Below are 21691 nucleotides of genomic sequence, written 5' to 3'. Positions count from 1 at the left end.
TCAAGAAGCATAAAGCGAAAAACATTTCAACATATTTTAATAAAATAAAACAAAAAAAGCTTATAGAGAAATTAATGTAAATAAGAAACAAATAAGAATATTCTAACATCTCCACTTGAGCTCAGTGCGGCCAAAAGCGATTACGACCTACTTTATCAAACATTTACCTACGTATGCGGTAACTACTATATCTACACGACACCCAAGTGCATAACCGACTCCTTGCTGTGTGTCCTCTGGAAGCAATTTTGATAAAGTGCCGTCATGGAACAACCTGCTCCCCAACAACATCCACAACTAAAAAAGAAACAACCTTTCTCTCCCGTTCGAATATAACCACCATTGGAAGCGTTATCGCCCTCGTGCTTAGAAGAACCGTGCCGTGTCTGGAAAGATGCAAAGTTCTCCGACCGCCGAACAACGTCACTTGACATGATACGGTCGGTGCATGGCCTGCAGCCATTTCGTAGCAATGTTGCTGCTCTTGTGCGCCGTTGTAGCCGTTGTAGCCATCGTCGTCGTCTGCTGCCATTGCAAAAATATTACACCAGCTACCGTCAACCGTGCGTCAGCAGAACGGACGATAGACCGGGTGGGTCGGGGCGCAAATATGGAGCCCGAATGGCATTCCATAAGATATGAAAATCGCTTTCGCTGTGGTCTCAGCTCAGCAGGGAATGGCAAGGAATGCATGGTTTGCACACACACACACACGCCCCCCAATAGAAAAAAGGAGCAGAAACCCAAAAAGGACGATTGCAGCACGCGATAGCAGTTGGATGGTTCCAATGGCAACACAATGTGTGTGGTTTTGTGGGCGCAAGTGGGTTTGTATGTGCAATATTTCTTTATTTTCCGAGCGGAATAAGTTTTTTTTTGCTCTTGTTATTCTTGTCTGCGCACTGTTCTAATGCTGATGGAGTGTCAGACCGGAACCGGAACAAAAAAGGGAACCGGCCCACACAATCATCGTGGTGTGTGGGTGTGTGTGTCATGGGGATCTCCCCGGATGAGGATGGTCCCATCGGAGTCGTGCAAGGAATGTCATATTACTCTCGCCAAAAAAATAAAGCCATTCGTTCATACCGGTTGCTATTGTTGGTTGAACGAAAAATGAAGGATTTTATGCACGGCTGCCATCCCGGGGACGTTGATTGTTTGTCGGTCGAGGTGAGAATCAACTTAAATTTGAATCTTCTTCCCAATGGGGGAGGGAGAGTTGTGAACAGATTTGTGGTGAGTTTGAATTTTGAATGAATTTGCAACAGAACATATATGCTTAGCCAGACGTTTTCCACCGAGAATTTAAATTCAGACATATCAGGCTGCTCCATCTTGTCAATGTTGTTCTTATGAAGAACACAACCAATAATATGTTAATGCATTTTTAAAGGTTCTATTTACTAAACAAATGTAGCCAATTTTCAATACTCATGTTTTATTTTCATTACATCGCCTAACATCCTCTTTATATAATAATGTCCTATTATTTCCTTCTTTTACTATCTTTGTGTTAGATAAAGTTAAACTATACTTAGAATAAAAGTTATTTCTATTAAGCTATTTTACAGACAAAATTTAATACAAACGAAATAAAATAGAGTAAGCTAGTCTTAACTATTTTTTTTTATTTGTTCATAAATCATTATAGTTTTCAGAATATAAAAAGAATAATAAAAAGCTATAATGTATTATAAAAAATGTAGCAAATTGTAGCAAATGGACGATTATTCATGAAAAGCATCAATGCTGGAACCCAATTGAAGACACAGATATGAGATATTGTTGGATTTTGATTATATTTATAAATAATATAATGTATCGATTTTTAGCCAGTTAACAACCAGTTCAACTTATTGAGGTACTGCCTTTACCGATCTTTACAATTCACTACTGCAAATAAGCTACCTTTGAACCCAAACAAGAACCATATAATAAAGTTACGTTGGCTACACGGGTGACAATTGGCCAGTAGTAGTGTTTTCTCCCATTGTTTCCCTCCTTCAGCTGACGCAAGAAAACTACCGCCCTATTACTCAGAACAGAATGGGCCACCGGAAGTGGTGAGGCTACTTACGAAACGACCGCTTTCACAGAAAGGTTTTCCCTAACTTGGCATAGGGGAAGAAAGGAATAAAAAATAGTTAACTCAACAACAAAAAAACCTAGGAGTGCTGCTAATTTACCATGTTGCCCGAGTTTGGGAGTTGTCCACTACCAACCGACAGCGACGACGATGGACATTTGCTGCGTGCGCGTGTAGTAACATCCCCCGTTTGTTCGGGGTGGATGAAAACCCCTTGTCCACACCACAATGAGAATGTTACAATTTTCCTTTCGCCCAAATACCACACGCGAACGCGAACACACACACACACACTCACCGTCGTCGTCATCTTCATTCATTTGCCACAAATGCCTTTGTCGTTGGAATGCATTAGTTTTCTGTCGTCCCAAAAACCCGGAAGCCATTTTCCCCGAGGGGAAGCATTCCACGTGTATGAACCCCCACGGGTGGAGAAGGGTGTCTCACATGGGGTCACAGGTGAGGTAGAGCGGTGGTTCCGTCCCGTAAGCGGACAGAACGTTGGGGTAGCAATTTATGTGCATTTTTGCCTCTAATGATCCGTACAATGTCGACGTACAATGTCGACAACCCCTCCACAACCGGGTTTGTTGATGGGCAGGCAAAAGGTCAATCCCTTCGTAGGGCACCGAGTTTCGGACAGCTTTTAACCGTGGCCCTCGGCTCAGAGATGGTGCTGATAATGCCACACCGATGTTGTGGCTACGGTTTGACGAAGGCACTACTTTCGAGGCACTTTCGAGGCGGTGAGAAGGCGTCTTGTTCAACTACAGCAAACTCACGTACTACTGCACCGTGCGAGGTGACACTTTGATGTGTGGCAGGACAGGCGGGGTTGAAAAAAGAAAAAGAAATGGAAACCCGTTTCCAGGATTTCGACGCATGCGAAGGATGCCAATGCCGAGCCCGGGGGTTGGTGGGTTTCCGGTGGGATTTCAAACTTTACGACACGCACCATATAATGGAATTCATTCCGTACTGGGCATATTTCCGTGTGAGAGATTTCATGTAGAACCAACCAACCGACATGGCGAGAATGCAGTCACTTTGAACGTGGTGGAGGCTATATTGTGTTATTCGAATACGTTTTATTTTATTCCATTCGTTTGCTAGACATTTGGGCTCAACTCGAAAGTCAGCTGTATTTATGTGCATTTTAAGAGGATACTATGAATGTACTAGTTGTATGTGCATAGTGAGCAGACTGAGCAGGCATGAATGAGTTTGTACACCAATGTCTCCCTAAGGAGGCCGTGCTTTGGTGTTTTCCAGTGACAGCTCGTGATGACTGCGTTTACAGAGTATGGCTGAAGACTTTTGCCAAACATAAATGGTATACCATTCAAGTGTGTTTGTCTCCCAAAGCTGCAAGTCTCTCCAAGATAGCGGTCCCTTCAGCTTGCAGGTTAGAGAGATATGACTGTAATTCAAAACTCCATAAAGAGTTGGAAAGAACTCTTTGAGGAGACTGTCAACTCACTCGCAGCGAATGAGTTATGCCACTAACACTACCATAAGTTATAACTCTCGGTTGTTATGGTTATGGAAGAATTGATAGTCGTTGCAAAGAGTTATATCATCAGGAGCTTCCTTCAAAGGTAAAGGTAGGTAAAAAGTTCGCCCTTTCACGCAACTCCCTCACTCTGAGTCAATACATCTTAGTGATTTGATCTTCCGATGACTAGAGGTTGCGATTAATAAATGAATACATTAAGCTACCGTAAAGACTGTAAGCTACTGTACGGCTTAAAGTGACATAAATCAGATCACATCCTACTTTCTTCGTCTGAAATGTTGATTCACATCAAAGACAATCGGTGAGCTTTCTCCTTTTGCGATGCAACGCTGTCTCGATTATAGCCAACATCAATGGAACTACATCCGTAACGAAACATTGTCCTCTAGTAAATAAATCCCCAAAGTCATCAGCACTGGCTTGTCTGAAGTTTCTGATGCTTCCATTAACGCTCGTATACGATAAATCCTTGCGGTACACCGTGTGTGTGCGGTGTTCGAAACCATCCGACTTACAAAGCCGATTGGCAATTGCAAAAACCCTTACCCCCGGGTGTCGTCGGATCGGCGTTGAGACATCGTTGTGGATGTCTTTCCTTGTGCCGAACACTGGAGAGTTACACAATTTCCACAGATGGAAAGCAACAGACACACACCACCGATTAGGCAAAGCATCTGTTTCTGATGTGGTTTTAGCGCTTCCTTCCCTTTTATCGAACCCAAGCAAACACACACACACACACTGCAGTTCTGCAAAGCGCAATTGGAAAATGTGCAACCGGTAACACTTACCCGAAACTCGCCTCCGTTCCCATCGTCCAGCTCGAGCACATATCCCTGTACGAACGAATGGCTTGGCGCCTGCCATGCAACAGTTACGGAGTTATTCTCGGCCGAACAGTCCTCCGGGATGATGACGGGTGCTAGGGGCACTGTGGAAAACAACAACGGGAGTATTAGCAGTGGCGGGATGATGGCGGGAAATGAAAGATGAATTATTTAAATTATGAAGCGTTTGCGAGAGCATTCCAGCGCTGTTGACTGCAGCAAGTGCCGTAAGGAAGCTGCTACATTCAACAACAACGACAAAAAAAAACGGAAACGGTGAGATGATAGTGCCGTTGAGTCGGAAAAGCTTTTCCAGCTAATGGGAAACCCGTGCGAACCGAGGCATGGAAATGGAATGGTAAAAAGTAAATGGAGCAATTAAAATTTAACGTAATCATAAATACTTTAAAACTATGCTCATCGGGCGGAAAATCCTTCAATGTGTGTTCGCGTTTTTTAATGTTCGTCTCGAGCGTCTCGTCGAGTGAAGCATTACATTACATCATTATAATACCGGGGGAGACGAATAATGCGATAAAAAATAACAGATAAAAACGAAGTAAAAATATGTTTTACGCTAGATTTAATGAAATTAAAATGAATTTGAATTCCAAGCGCTTTGCCTAGCGATTTATGGCGCCAGAATGTATAGCATGTTGTGAAGTGAATTTAATACGAGATAATATTACAAGCCTTCCAAGGTTCGTTTGATCTAAAATATTCATAAGTAATAAGACGGAAGTCTTATGCATAAGGAATTGCCTATCAGGCGAGGAAAAAGCGCCTAAAGGTATGCAAAGAATGCTACACAACCAGCAGATCGTTCATTTTTCGATGTTTCAAGAGCCGTCTACTTAGATGTGCCGTCTCTAAACCTTTCCTTCCCAAACACCAATAAAAGTGTTCCACAACTTATTCCAAAACAAAGCTTTTTAATAATTCAAAGTAATTATTCAACTTTATTCATGAAACAACAGAAATGTGTCAAAAACAAAGCTGAATGGACAAAACCTTACAAAATTAAAAATCACACCTAAATCAGGTGGACCGTCAACAACCTGCCAAGTACCGGGCCAACCCCACAATGTTGCAATTTTCAACTCAACAACTGTAACAACCACAATCTACAGTACTGTGCTGTGTCCGTTCTGGTGTGATTGAATGCAGTGAATGCTGCCGCTGACGCTTGAAAGTGCTTCTGCCTGTGCGATACGGTTCAATAATGACCGGTCAATAAATCACCAGCCACCGCCACCAGCTTGCGAAACGGAATGGTGCAAAAAATGAACCACAAATGAGGAGAAAAAAATCCGTTCTTCCACATGGAATATTTTGCTTAACGGATGGGGACACAACAAAAAAAATAACACGACATGTTGCTTTTACGCATAAAACACACACACACTTGCCGGTGCTGCTGCTGGGCGGGTTTTGGTAAAAACGACGACACTTTATGCATGGGTCGTCCGGATCCCGGTGAGATACGCACGTAATACGCAACCCGTTATACCGCTAAGTGGCAACGGAGTGCAACAATGTCGTGTAACTTCACACTTTATCACATCCGGGCATAAAACCGGAACACCCACCGAACGTATGCGGTGCGCACTCTGCCTCGTATCGTTTACGCAGTGTGGCCGGTCTCGTCCATTCTTGGCGAGAGTTTTCTGTTGTCTTTTTCGGTGACCATACAGCGCAGTTGTTATCAGTGGCAGCCGGTGGCACTGTAGGTTAGTTACGCTGTACTAAGCCCGCATGAGTGGGCTACCGTTTAGGGACGAGTGCGTTCCATTGCAGGTAAGGTTGATTGGTACAGGGAGCAACAAAAAATATGCAACACCCGCCTCTTATGAGCTTTACGAGAAGCTGTCGCATGGTCGTTAAATCGATACCGATTAGTATCTCTAACCACACCGGGAGATGTGCAAAAAGAAACCAATGCACCTCTCCATTTGTGAGTGGTCGGCCTATGGAAGAGAAGAGAAACATTACCCAAATACCCACACACACACCAGCATAGAGACCATCCTTTCCATGTTGTAACGAAAACCTTCGGCGGTGACAGACATGATCGATGAAGCTTTATTTTTCCGTCAACCAGTACGGGTGGCCACAATCAGTGCGGTTTAGGCGTTGTCAATGTTTTTGAAGTGGCGAGTGGATTTTTTGCCCGTCCGGCCGAGCCGCACATGTATGCGCATTCTCTTGCTAGAATGAGAGATTGGACCTTTGCTTTTACTGGTCTAATCAGAGGACCATGTGGCCACAACACGGTACTGTAAATAACGATTGAAGGTACAAACAGTGTAAAGAGCTGATGAACAGTGATGAAACGAACGAAAAACGCCATGGGAATTAATCCGTTTGCAAGGAAAAATCTCCATACGAATCGGAGAAGATGGAAGTTTGATGTAATTTATGGCGAGAAAAAAAAACGATGTCCCCCTCTGCCTAAATTAAACTATCTCAAGAATAAAATTCTGAATGCTAGGACAAATACAAATAGTAGCGCAAATAAACAACACGTCCTTTTTCATCCTGGATGTTAAATGTTAAGTAGCTAACAGACAATTGCGCCGAAAAGTTCGTATCGATCTATCAAACGCTCTACTGATGGGGAGTGTTTTGTGATGAAGAATTAGCAATAACAAAATAACAACACCAAAAAAAAAAAAGAACAAAGTGAAAAAACCTTCAACAGCACATTTGCAAATTGAATCCATTTATATCGAGTACATTCGGTTTAATTTCGAACAGACAGACCCGCCGAACGGGTGTCGTTGTGTTTGAACAGCCCACCGTTGCCACCGAATGTTGACACGCTGATCGAACGTGGATGGAAAGTACACCCACCACCCGGCGCAAACTACCGAAACACACATCGACCGAAGGGTGTCAAGAGGGTGTTTATGTCCACAGGGTTTGCCTCGTGTTCCTTTCTTTTTTCCCCTCTGTACGAGCTGGAGAGGGTATTAAAAGAACACGATCCTCAGCCCGATAAGAGGATCCTCTCACCGGATGTGTGCGAAACCCGGGTAGCTCTCACAATGTACGAAAACACGAGGATGTTTTTGTTGCGCTCAAGTGTTCCTGCCTCAAACAATGTCACCGCTCCTAGCGAAAGGCCTGCAACGAGTACACGCAGCTATATGTGCTTGCGTTCAGTGCTGAGAACAGAGTGCATTCGATTTTCCCCAGCGCAAGGGACACAAAGCAAATCCTGGGTCTATTCGCTTCACGTCCCTGCAACGAATCGGATTGCTAAGGCTTATGTGAATACGATGTTTTGCACAATCAGTTAACAACAAGTATTGTGCAGGCGCGAGCGTTCGAAGCTGGATTAGATTGTAGCGAGTGGTCGAAACAATTTTGAAGCGCCAATAAAGCGTTGCATGAATGGTGAATATTTGTGGCATAGAATGCTATCTAAAATTTAATAACAAAAGCGTACAAAGTACCCCCGGAATGCAATAAATTAAGCAAGATGAACAAAAAACTTCAATGATATGCTCAAACTCAACGAAACCGTGAAATTAAATCACCCCAATAAAAAAGGAACAAAAACCCCCCGCGGAATGGAACAGCAAAAAAAAACAACTAACAAACAGAGGTGTTATCTACGTGTTCTCACCTGCCGGTAGCCGTTCTTCGCCCTCCTTGGCGGCTGCATGAAACGAGTGAAGAAGGATAAGAGAAAAGAACAGGTTAAGATTACAGATACACGCCCGTCACACGGTTACAGCCACTAGCCGATTGTATCTTGCGTGTCTCCCTCCAGTAGCGAATGTGCAACTCTGTTTGCTCTGTAGCTGTGATGTGCATTTCCCATCGATCGCAACCTGAACCGGTGTGCAATTAACGCATTCATTCTGGGAGGTTTTTTTTGTAAATGTAAATTTCCTACCGACACCCATTGGTCCCAACCGATCGCGTACATGTTATTTCCATAAAAGCCTTAAAAAGCCATTGCCTCAGCAGTGCGTTTCTCGTGTGTGGCTACTTCATGAGTTAATTAAAATTCAACGTGCCATCGGGTAGAGCCGCAAATTACCGTGCCGAATGGCATCGATGTAAATCAGGGGAGGGAAAACTGTCCAACGACAGGCTTGTTAATATTAGCGCATTTCGCGACGAGAATTGAGAATAATTTATACCGACGATGCTCACCTGTGCTTGTGTTGCAAAGTGAGGTGGTTTTGATGAGGTTTTCTTTTTATGGTAACAACCAGTGACAAGACGTGCATGTTGCACATGAAGAATTCTGTAAAACTACAAAGTATTAGACATTGCGTTAGACAAGGAATTCTTCTTCCTTTTGGCTAGACTTGATCATTCCGCGATGCCATAAGATGCAGTCCTGATTTTGAAGGCTTCGTACAATAAATCAGACACTTCTCTAGCAGCTACTGTAAGCCTTACTTTAACTCTACCCAAAGCAAAGCTCCAAATCCGAATGTTGGTCTGCGTGAGAAAATCTTAATTCCGCCTTTAATTGAACACGAACTATGCAGCTCGTGCATTGTTTCGCCCAGCAGGGGTGGTTGTGTTCTGTGCGCTCCTTAACACACCTTGAATAAATTAATTCCACACCCACCGTGTGTTCTTATGGTGGTGTGGTGAAAGTCACGCCCGAACCACCATGCGCATCATGCATACTTACGCTTCATCTGTATGAAGTTGAGGTTATCGATGGCGCGAATCACCGACGAGTCGTCGAGCGTGAGATCGATAATTGGCGATACGCGTGGGGCCGCATTGGTGACCTCCTGGTGCCAGGTCATGTCCGTGTTGGCGACGCGGTTAATTAACATGGAGCCCACCTGCAGCCGGGAGTACCGAGAAAGAGGAAGCAGAAAAGAAAGGATAAGATTAATACATCAGCCAAAGCGAAAGACGTTGGAACGGAATCGTCACCCGGTCACCCCTCCGGTGGGCCAGATGGAATAATGTTTATGTTTTTTAACCCATCGACACACCAAAACCCCCTGTCGGCAACACATTTTTTGCGTTACTTTGCTAGCGAAATCATCAACAAAAAACCACAAATCGTGGGGCTCACTACTTTAAGGCTGTTGTTGCTGCCGGGGTACAACCTTTGCGCACCTTGCAACGTTTGCGTAACTGCAGCCGAAACGAAGACACCAGGACCAACTGAAGGCCGCACTGTGTTCACTGCCACAGGAGACGTATCTATTACGAACTCGATGTCTCTGTCTCTTTGTTTGATTTATTTCTTGACCTTTAGCGAACCGATGTCGTCCTCCATCGGACCGGTATTGCTCTCTATTTGAGAAGCGCCTCGCGTGTGCTTTGGGCGCGTTATGCTATTCACCTAAATTCCCTACCTTCACGAAAAGCTACGGGTACCTCTGTGAATGCGGAGCGCACGGCGTCAACGGTAAATGAAGTGTAAAAAGTCGTGGCTGCGACGAGAACTCCATATTTGGAGGAGGCGTTGAAAATGTCTGTCAAATAGTGTTGAACCACTGGTGCGCGCTGACGCCGAAGGTTAGGCGAGGCGAGGTATCACGAGTCGAACTTCAAAAAATGCTGTCCACTAACCGCACGTGAGATTTTTTTTTTGGTTTCGTTATAAAGGCTCTGAAATTAAACCACGTCATGTTGGTCGGTCGATTGTGGATTTCGTTATGAAATATGGTTAGGAATCGATGGCTGGATTTTCTCACAATAAATCAATCCTTTTGTGTGCTTACTAAGCAAATGCATATGTGAAAAATTGTTTAGTGCACTATGAATAGTCAAAACGTGTAAAATAGATGAATTTAATCTAAGTTTCTGTTCATTTTAATACTTATTGTCAATAGAAAGGAATTATTTGCATGTGAAAACTTGCTATAAAGAACACTACTTGTGTATATTAATGTTTTAACATAAACCTACTCCAAGTCTTTCTGATGTCCAGGGACTTCCAAACGTCTAAACTATATTCAACTCAGGGTAAAGCATGTATGTGATTAACTTGCGAATTAAATTAGACGCACATGATTGAAGTATTGATTACCGAGCACCCAATAAATCCTACTCGCATCGGACAGCATAAAAGCGCCGAGTAATTAAAGCGACTAATAATGTTTCACTGTCAACGTTATGCTTCACCTGAGCCAAAACCATAAACGGTTCGGTTTTCGGTTGGCATAGGCTGTGCGATCGCTGCAAAACCACAACCAAAGCGGAGGAGCCGCTTTGCCCAGCTCGGGTGTGACCACAGAAATCGATTGCCAGCTGCAAAGAGCAACATTCCGGCAAACGATGGACAACCATTAGGACACACTTGGTGAATGATTCAAGCGGAAACGCCGTGACTTGTGGTGGCGGCACACTGATGTGTTCGCTCCGTACTAATGTGCCCCGGGGGCAGCAAGTCTATCACACACCACCCCCCATTTCAAAGGGCTGGTTGTTTGGAAGGGGTGCATTCGATAATTTCTCCCGGGAACCCGGGGAGTCCAGCCGGAGCACTGCTGCATTCCCTTAATGGTACATAATGGAATGGAAATTATGAAATGGTTTGAGTAACACGCCACACACTAAACATGGTTTGGGAAGGATTTAAAAACGCTATGGCCATGAATCAATATAATGAAAATGCTATTTAAAAGTGATTTAAAACACTCCTAACTTCCAAGAAAGTACTCCTTTGGAACATAAGTATCTGCATTTAAGTATCTGCACAACAAGCGCCACCATGTGTAAAGGTAAATAATTAGAAAAAGATATGCCAAATTCAACAAACAAGCTAAGTGCGAAATTCGAAACGAAAGCTATATTTGTACAAATGTGTTAACACTCTAGCTGAGGACACCACACTCTTTAGCACTCCATAAATCTATACCACCGACACCAGACAACCTACATTATCGCTCCGCTCGCTAATCGAAACCGGAAAAGATACCTACACGCCAAACCCACACACTTGCTGCCAATTTTATCCCTCCCGGCTGCTCGAGCGCGTCGGGTTTTTCCAGTTGGCCACATCGCAGCCAGGCGATAACGGGTGGAGAAGGGAATTAAAAATGCATTTTAATTAGTCGCGAATGCGCATCACCCAGCCGAAGCGCAGAGCGAAGGTATTAGGTGGTTTTCACTGTTTTTTTTGCTTCAACCAAATCGAATGGTAAACGATTTCAGGCGATGTGTAAAACTTTCCCCCAAACAGTTCCTGCGATGTAGACTGTGGTCCACCACAAATGGTGGATCGTCCTTATGCTTATAATAGGGCATTAGCTTGCCGAAAGGTACGGATTGATTGAATGACTCCATGGTTAATTAGATGGAGTGCTATTAAAATTGTTTAAAACACTTTGAATATTTTAGAGCAGTTTGATAATATTCTGATTTATATTAGAATATTTAAGCCTTATGTAAACATACCACATTTATTGAAAATACCACAACAAAAATTCGAGAAGCAATAAAATGGTAATACTTGATAAATGTTTACCTCATAGGCTTTATTTCCTTCGGACAAGCTCATGAAACTATTCATTTCCATCCGTACCAGAAAAACCATTTCATCCGAACCACAACCGTTTTCCTATTGCGAACGGAACATAACCCAACGAGTGCGGAAGTGGTTGCCTTCTGCTTTTGAAACCCACACACAAACTCTCCATGCTTTGATGTTGTTGTTTTGGTGAATTCTATCGGCCATAAGGGCAGACAAAAACCCACACACGCATGAAAGCGCTTTTCCGCGTAAGTCGGAAACAAAAGGAACCAAAAAAAGCGAATCAACCGATTTCACCACCAATGCGTAGTGAGAAGTATCCCGGCAAAAGGATACGGCATCTCCTAACTGAATCGTTTTCCGGTACGCTTTGGTTAGTGTTTCCGCTCTCGATTCGGATGGGAAACTTTCCATCCGAAAAAACAACTATACAACCACCGAAACAACACAGAAAACCATCCACATTCGTCGCGGGTAGAATAAACAAAACGGTAGCAAAAGTTTTCCCAACAAAACCAAACATGATCTTGGTGGGGTGATAAAAGGGAAAAAAGGGTTTTTTTTTTCATTAAATAGTTAAGAGTGTAAAGGATGGAGTAAATATAAAGCAGAAGAGTGAGTGATGGAACATGTAGTTAACTAAGAAATTATAAAACTAAGCTTTTAACAACAAACATGTTTATATGATGCGGAATAATTAAATTCAAAATATCAACATTTTTAACCTATAAACCTTTTAATGTATCAAATACCTTCGTATATTTGAGGTTTCAGAAAACTAAACCTTAAAAACAGCTTTTCATACAATGTTTAAGTGTTTTTCTTCCAAAGCAAAACACACATTCGATGGGATTTTCCATTCGTGGTCTACTTCGACGTATGTGAATTCGCTCCAAAAACAAACAAACCCGATCGTACAATAACTCCAAACGTTCCCAACAATCCCATACGCCCGTGACGCTCGCAGGAACCCTTAACCATTTTATGGATTTTTCTTTCGTCCATGTGACGCCACCACTATCGCATGCGGACATCTCCGACATTGGTGGTTTGTTACATTCGTACGGTTTTACTGCAATGTTGCAAATCGTAAAAATGATATCGAAACGATGGCCATCTGAACTTGTTTGGGATAGAAATGTTTCATAAAGTGCTCGAACATTAAATTCTAACAGTACTCCCCTATGTCCTATAGGACATAAAGATATGAAGTTGAAGTTTACTCGACAAACGATGTTATTTCATTCTGTTCTTTCAAAAATAAACCGTTCCTAAAAAGATAATATTTTTTAGCACGAATTACCTGTAAAAATGCTGCACTATCCGTTTCTTTTAGTGCTTCGATGCAAAACTGGATGAGGCCGGTGGTTTGCTGAAGTTTCCCAGTACAGCTTGCCTGTTGATCCTGCAAACGCAAAGTGCAAACGTATTAGTGTTTCATATAGTGTGTAAACAAGCTACACATCTCAAACGCTATCTATCGCTTCACTATCTAAAGCACCAAACTTTCCCAACCAACCCCACCGGGATCCGGTATTCATTAGTGGGCTTGTTTTGTTGGACATCATCCACCACCGTAAAGCAGCTCGCGCGCACTTATCAATCCCGTATCGCAAATCAAAGCGTATCCCCGTATCCGGTTTACATCCAAATCGATCTTACCTTCAGTGTGCGTATTTTGGCTTCCTTATCGCTTCGTATTACATCGAGCAGGACGTCCCTTCGGGCGTTAATGGCCGCTATCAGCGCCTCGCACTGTACCGCAACCAACCGCTCGAACTCGATGCACGAATCCTGAAACGAATCGAACGAATGCGTATGAGATGTTTGTACCGAAAAGGGGGGTGGAAAACGATGGGAAAGACACACGTGGTGCCACCGAAGGGGGGGAACCTGATTTGAGGAAACAAGCATTTTCAGGCCGAACAAAGAACAAAGGATCGGCCATCCAGCCAGCATATCGTTTTTCAAACGTTGGATAGAGTATTTCCCATCGAAAAGCGAAACGGCCGGCGATGCAGTGGGATCCCCTTTCGCGGATTCCCGTGCCGGAAAACTAGGGAATATAGTTAGAGTGCGGCCTTTTTTGCTTGCACAATCGGGAAATGATATGGGAAGCTGGACCTTTGGTTTTGGGTGGGGTAGGTGGTTTCTGTAGGTTCATATAGGGCTCACCGTCACTTTATCGCTCATTCCTTTCAGTCTTTGGATGAATTCGGTTGTAGAACGCGCCTTTTCCGAGAGCTGCTGCAGATTGTGAGATAATTCAGTCTGTAAAGGTAGAGTGAAGATGTAAAATACCCACATTAATATACATATTATATGTTTTAACTATATAGTTAACTTTAATATATTTTGTTTAATGTATCATCTTCTGAAAATTTTCCTCAGTGTTTTAAATAAAAAAAAAATCATTTTTGCACCTTGAATGAATCCTAATAACTAAATGAGATGGAATTAGGATGCAGCATAAGTCAATTAGCTTCTGTATGCATTTTACCGTCCAGGAGCAAGGATAATAGCATTAAATTCATTTTCGTTTACTGAGGAAAAATGTGTTTACCATGGAAGAAAGTTATGGAATGTTTGCTTTCACAGCAAGGAAAACCGATGATAAAACTGATTGCAACCCATTGAAAACACTTTCCAACCATTCGGCTTAATGAAGGTTAGTTAGAGCCGGTGCGGAGGTAAGCACATCCTGGCACTAAAGAAGCAGTTCTGCGTGATGCTGCTAGCAATGCGTCAAGTGGATGGTATGCTACCAGACAGCATTCCCTCCTCACCGGTCGGTGTGGTGTGTGCTGAAACGAGTAATTAAGGTGCCAGACAGCATCAATAAAATTAGACCAGCCCGAACGTATTCGTGTTACCACCGGATCCGTTCACGACTCCCGGGTGCTGCATCTCTGGAGAAGATACAGCGGCACATTCCCAAGCGGTTACAGTCGCTGCATACGTTTGCAGACATTAATTTGAAATTACACGCAACCGATGTCGTCTGCCTGCCTAGCTATCTACGCACAAACTGGGGTTTGCCATGGAGGTACATCACTACAGGCTGTTGCGTACATGTCACGCTGAAGGGGTTTTCCCTAGAGCTGATAACCCCGACTACGCACTACGCTAAGCGGTTCAACCCCAACCAGGATCGACAATGAGTGAATGACATCCTGCTTCGTCTACAAAGCCGACTCCACTTGACAGGAAGGAAGATTATTCGGAAAGAATGTACAGAGAGGGTTCGAAATCTATTCGATACAGTGCCAAGTGCGCGGATGTACACACTCTGATGGAGGAACTCTTGAAATTAACGGATAAAATATGCTGTTGCTGAGTTTCGGACCTTTTATTGAGCTTGTGCAAATAAGAAGTTTCTCCAGGTCTCCAGCGCTACTTGACCCTCTTATCTGCTTCATTATCGGTACAAGAACCTCAAGAGACCTTTCTTTTACTTTATTTCTCCATGACTGCATGGTCCGTCCGGCGTACGGGGGGGATTAGTTCGGATGGGATTTTGTTCCGATCACGTCGTGTGAAGACCGGCGCCACCACCCTTGACCCTCTTATTTAAATGAATATTTTTAATGACCCAATAATAAGTTACGATGTTCGGAAAAAAATGGTCCCAATTCTTAAACTTTCCGTTACACGGGGGAACATACCAACAATGCACGAATTTTCTTTATATTCATTCACAAATTTATTCGGTTACCCGCATTTATGTTCATAAAATGCCTTCATTAATTTACATGATAACAGCCACCAAAGCCATAAAACAAAAGCTTAAACTAAACACACACACAAGTCTCTTGAATGCATAATGAACTGCCGTATCTTGGCTTCCCATCGGGTAGTAACGAGATTCCCAAAAATGTGAACCAGTTTGTGAACTGTTTGGTAACGAGTGTTCCAGTCAGCAAAAACACAACGTACCGGAAAAGTTTGGTACTGGTAAAAACTGGCACTCCAATAGTGCCGTAAGATAAGGAAGCTTCTTGTTCGGTGTGCGCGGGAAAAACTCAAACTATTCGTCGCTAGCGAAACACAACCAAAAATAAACCTGTCCCATTTTCCTCGCTGTCTCTCTTTCCGTTTCCCACGTTTGCGGACACGATTCTCATGATCTGGCATGATAAAAATGGAAATCATCACTAAACACGCGCAAAAACATCAAAATTTGCAAGGCGTGGTAAAGTCTTCACCGCTACCAAACCGAACTGGCCAGGCGGCCTGCTAATACAAGCGGCAAATACAAAAAGGTGCTACCAAAAAAGATGATAAGAGAGAACGATAAATTGTGCCAATTTTTGGACACTAATTTGCCATAATTTCTATTCTCTTTTATGGCAACATTATATCGTGTCGTTGTTTGAAGCGACTCAGTATCTACCAAAAAAAAACAAGCAACCGTCTGCACCGCTTGAACCTATCAGCTGGGGCAAATAATGGCTCCAAAGCAAAGAATGTCGGTCACATGAATAGTAAATTGTCTAATTAACGTAATTTTGTATTAACTACTTATTATACAATATCACACAAATCGTCAAACTTTTCCCACTCTTTGGTACAATTCATGATGATCGTTCAACTCATGATCACGTAGCGACTACACTCTTTTTGCCTAAGTGGGTTTATATCGTGGTGTTAAATTCTCAACTCTTCGTTCGTTAGAGTAACAGCAGTCAATCCTAATTTACCACCTCCGACAAAAGCCAACCGTTGTTTGCAACACTTTCATTATGCATACCTGTGTTTCTTAACAGTAGCTTAAGAAACCGAACCACTTTCCACCATCATAAACACACTAGTAATTAATTTTATGCGAAACATAAGAACAAAACTACACAGAAATGTAGTAAAATTATCATAAGAAAGAGAAATTTGCTTCAAAACATCTTCAGCAACAAACGAACTCACGATTCCAATTGAATCATAGTCCTTCATCCAACTGTAGCTGTCGCAGACAGCCTGCAGTGTTTGCATCTCATGATGATGGAAAGCACTTGAACAACGCACGTGTTTTCTTGCTCACCTCTTCGTATTAGCTATTGACACAAATGAAATTCTGACACACGCACCAGTGGAAATTATTCGGCATTCCAATAGTTTCCGTACGCGAGTCAGGCCAGAGTTGGTCGCAAGGTCGCAAAACGCCAGTATGTTTGTTCTTTCATGCTCCGATTTTGAGAGACCCACGAACGAAGTTTTGGGGTTAGAACGAAGACGGTAAAGATAGCTGAGCGAAGGCATATTTTTGTGTATCTTTCGTAAACTTACGCACGCGTACAGAGAGAGTTCCACGAATCAGCACTATATATTTGCCGCGTTTGAAGCTCGTTTAAGCTACCGTAACGTAACCATTCTGTAAAAATTTCTGGCATCGCGATCAATACTGAAAGCTCCAATAAAAGTCCGCAAAACTAATGACACTGCCAAACCCAATGCAGGTTATTAAAGCAAGGTTGATGTTTTTCAAAACAAAACATTTCCAAACGCATTTTAAATCATATTGGATAATATCGTAGCTATATGGCTTATATGGTTACAGTTTCGCTTCGTTCGTTTCCAATTCCATCCAAACAAAATCTGTTTTCATGCACGAACTGTTTGCGCAAGTGGCAAACGGCTAGCGTATCTGTGTACTCCCTATAAATGAATACCCCACGGGTAACGGCCAGCTATTCCCGCTTATTCGCCATTGGCACGGTGTACAATGGCACGGTTAAGAACATCGCTGTTTCTTCTGTTGGGCTGCGTGCTGTTTCAGGTAACGTTGAACCAAAAAAAAAAATAAATCAAAATCGTCCACGTTACCTACTACTAAGGTGTACTAAAATACTAATCGCTCCCATTTTGTGTGCGTGTGTGTTTTTCGCTTTTCTTCTAGCGCGCGTTCACTGAACCACGGCCAGAGTTTGGTTCGGCCGGCACGGTGCAGTCGAGTTTGACCATCAAAAACACTGCCAACTCGATCACCCCTTTGCTCGACGCACTAGACGATAAAAATACTCTTGTACTAAAAACGGACTACTCAGTGCTCGTCCAGGTACTGCCCTTAATGAAATCGCTCGGTACGCAGGTGGCAACGCTAGGCCCGCCGATAACTAATGCGATTGTTACCGGTGTGCCTAAGAGCGACGGGAACTACGACGCCGTCTTCAATCCAGTTGTGAGCGCGATCGATGCGATGCAGAACTTTATCGACACCGAGCAGAAAAACACGCGTAGCACCTTGAAAACCATGCTCGGGGACGATATCGACCATCTGTTTGGTGATGCATTTGGCAACATGGCTCTTGCACTCTCGCAGGTGAAATCTACATTGTTGCGTTTGAAGGGCGCTCTGAAAACTGCCAAATTGGCGAACGGCCGGGCTCAGGTCGATCCGTCCATCGTGACGGACGTAGTGGCCGCTGTTAGCTATTTCAAGGCAACCATATCACCGGTGGAGTTCACGGTACAGTCCACCATCGACAACATCGAGTTTGCCGATTACTTCCTCTTCGATCTGGAAGATATGAACAATGTGCTGAAAGGCAACCTCGTCACCTACACAAAGGATTTCTCCGATGCTATAAACAACGATGCCGATCTCGTCAAATCGGCAGTCCAACAGATGGAGGACACTTTTAAGCCGACGAACGATGGTTTGGCTGCTGCCACGTCGAATGTTGCCTCGTCTACCGAATACACGAACGGGGCCGCTAAGGCAGTGCAATCATTCCAGACCGGTTTCTCAACGCTGGCAACATTTAGGACCAACCTGCCGAAGGCTGTTACGGATTACCTCGCTGCGACAAACACGTACTTCACCCAGTACACAGACATCCTAGTGCCGCGGTCCTACGAGGCCATCACCTTCCTGATCAAGGTGCTGGTTGCGGGAGGTCCCTATTCGCGATTCTGCTTCTTCAAGTTTTCGCCCCGGCTTATCAACTACTACGCACTGCTGGTGAACGATGTGGAACGATGCTACAATCAGGAGTCATTCCGACTATCGTACATGTATGATGTGGCTACAGCGGTTGGCAAGCTGATCCTGTTCGATGTGGAAGACCTGATTGACAATTTAACGGCGTGCAATGCAAAGTCCCCACCGGGCCCATGCCTTACTGCTGTAAGTATTGAGCAGGGTGTCTCCTCTCCGAGCATAATTAGGATCCAAAGGGGTGGAAAACAATGGCGTCACTGTACAATAACTGTCTATACACTGATATTTCACAGATCGGACCATACTACATCGCGTTGGCGGATAAGACAAAAGCGAAGATAGCATCGTTTACAGCGTATGTAGGTTACGAGAGCACCGCGAGTGTAAAGCGTCTTGGCAGCTGCATCGTTACCAGCAAACTGCATAACATGCACACACTCACTACGGCCGTAAGCCAGGTCCAGCAGTGTCACGATCAGGGTCCACAGGCACCGTAAAAAAATGCACGATTTGTCCCGAAAATGCTTCGGGCATCGATCAGTAAGTGCGATTTCCCGACACACGATGGCTAATATAAATGATCGTTGTATCTATCTAATGTGTGTTTCTTTTTTTACTTTGTATACTCCTACATTACAACCAGTAGGTCTACTTTCAAAGCATTTGTATTGTGTATTGCACATATTTAGACTGTATGACTATATGACTAATATGAAATATACAACTTATCATTTGCGTGGCGGTTCTCCTTAGTGTTCTTTTTTTGCGTTTGGTTTAATAAGCGGAAGGTCACACTCTGGCCTGGCATCCCAAACCATGAACTGACTGTTGGACTGTATGCTAAAATAATTATAGTAAACCATTATATGGCAGATATGTATTAGTAAAGTGGTAACCCAAGGAGAAGCTTAGGATTTGTGACAACGTTAATAATAAGAATAGAAAAATATACGAAAAATACACTCGACAATACGAAGCCACATATAAAAAACCGATTCAAACTGAGCATGAGTTAGGGTTAATGAAACGTATGCTATTCGGCGCTCGACAATCGCCTAATTTACAACCCTGGATTTGGAACTTCACTGTCTTCCCACAAAAGTAGCAGTACGATCTAGTCGATCTTTACGCATAAAACAAATAAATAAGTTAAGCATCAACCGTTTTTAATACCAGAAATCAATTTAATATTATCAAGGACGAAATCATCGTATTAATAAACTTACTCCTGTATGCCTGTAGTTAAGTCGGTTTAAGTATAAAAAGTTTAGTTACATATTTTTGGATAGAAAATAAAATTTACTTCTACCTTATATTAATGCAAAACGATTTACGACCTATCGCAGCAAACATCACCAGAAGCTAGGATGAATTAGCTAGAAGGCCCCCCTCCATGTGCAATATTGTGTGTTATTTAACTACATTCCGGATGCGTTAGGTTTTGTAATTTTTGAGAAAAAACGAACACGATGAACTGCCACTGCCAAAAGGGGGCACGAAAAATAAAACTGAGTGAACCCATTTGTCAGCACATGTGGTGGGTTCATGCGTTGAACGACCATAAAGCTCAAAATCTGCCAGCGGTGCAGATGAAGGGAATCAAATTTTACGCCATTGATTAGAAGATTTACGACTATTCCCATTCATTCGAGATCCATTCCCGAAGGCATTAGACGAAGGCGTCGGAAGCGAAGGGCGATTTTCTTTGTACTTAACGTCAATGACCTTACGTACGCGGTTAGTTGATTTGTCTGAACACTGCTTTGGCTGAACCCGGAACTAGGTCAAACTGTTAACGGCGTGGAAATATTTTATCAAAATGGACGCATTGAACTTTGCGCAAATGGATGAATGCGGTATCATAAAGAGGGAATGATCAAACGACGAATAATCATGTATCATCGTGAATGAACTTCGATGCAATATTAAATCATCATAATATCAAATTATCACTAATATTAAATTATTGAATAAATTTAAATATAATACAGTATAAGGACAGATCACACCGTAAGGTAGAAAGCTTAAGCTTTCCGCCTGTATCTGTCATAAAATCCAGGTACCGGACTTAATAGTTAAGGGAGTCGTAGACATAAAGGAAAAGTTTTGTGGAACCAAAAATTGATAAAAGTTTAAAAATTGAACTTTGAATCCAATTCATTTAAAGCAATTTATAATTCTGGCCATAAAATAATCTTGTTTTTTATTGTTTTCATTAAAAAATGTATGTTTACATTTTTAACACACGACAAGCATGGCCTAATCTGGTTCAGACCAGCTACCAAAATGGTTTATTTTGACATTTGTCAAGCAGTGCACCGAAGCTTAGGAAAGCTTTTTTTTTTGCTAGACTTAACTTGGCTTGTTCTTTGTATGGGAAGCTGTAAGCGCATAAACGTCAAACTACATACAAAAAAATTGGCTCAGGGTATATTCCGGCCATAGTTAGAAAGAAATCATGTTATAATAAAAAATCAACAAATACAACGAATACATTGTAAATGCAAACTGCAAAAGGAATTAAATTGAGATGTAGAAATGAACTGAACGCAGCAGTAAAAATTGAAGAAATAAAACGACAGCAGAAAAGACGTGTCGTTATAAAATGATCTATCTGCATTCATGTTGATTTTTTATTTACTACGTTTTCAATGATATGACTTGGCCGAATTGCTTAGCAGCTTGCGTTATGCCTCAATAATTTGCAAAAATATACGAAGGCATGGCAACTGATCGAACATCGAGGAGCAAGCTGAGTAGGCGCAAAATTCATACTACAACTACATACATTTCTCTTGAGCGCAAAAGTGACATTTATTGAAGCGAAACGGTACGGCCTGATGAGTTTTTGCTGGTTCAG

General features: G+C 42.7%; 1 protein-coding gene across 2 annotated transcripts in view; it reads right to left on the bottom strand.

The window, feature by feature from the left end:
- The window catches only part of LOC128303488 (E3 ubiquitin-protein ligase TRIM9), an 85350-nt gene that overhangs the window by 7053 nt on the left and 56606 nt on the right, over positions 1 to 21691 (bottom strand). The window contains exons 2-7 of one of the 2 annotated variants that reach the window (XM_053040458.1): positions 14073 to 14168; positions 13560 to 13691; positions 13201 to 13302; positions 9090 to 9249; positions 8061 to 8093; positions 4394 to 4533 (exon numbers count right to left, since the gene is read on the bottom strand). In XM_053040458.1, coding sequence (XP_052896418.1) covers positions 4394 to 4533; positions 8061 to 8093; positions 9090 to 9249; positions 13201 to 13302; positions 13560 to 13691; positions 14073 to 14168 — 663 coding nt within the window. The remainder of the gene's footprint in view (positions 1 to 4393; positions 4534 to 8060; positions 8094 to 9089; positions 9250 to 13200; positions 13303 to 13559; positions 13692 to 14072; positions 14169 to 21691) is intronic. The other variant, XM_053040459.1, reaches the window with a different exon arrangement.

Source organism: Anopheles moucheti, chromosome 3 (assembly GCF_943734755.1).
Source record: "Anopheles moucheti chromosome 3, idAnoMoucSN_F20_07, whole genome shotgun sequence".
In the NCBI taxonomy this organism is placed as follows: domain Eukaryota; kingdom Metazoa; phylum Arthropoda; class Insecta; order Diptera; family Culicidae; genus Anopheles; species Anopheles moucheti.
Note: the sequence above shows the minus strand (reverse complement) of the source record. Positions and strands in the feature narration are given on the sequence as shown.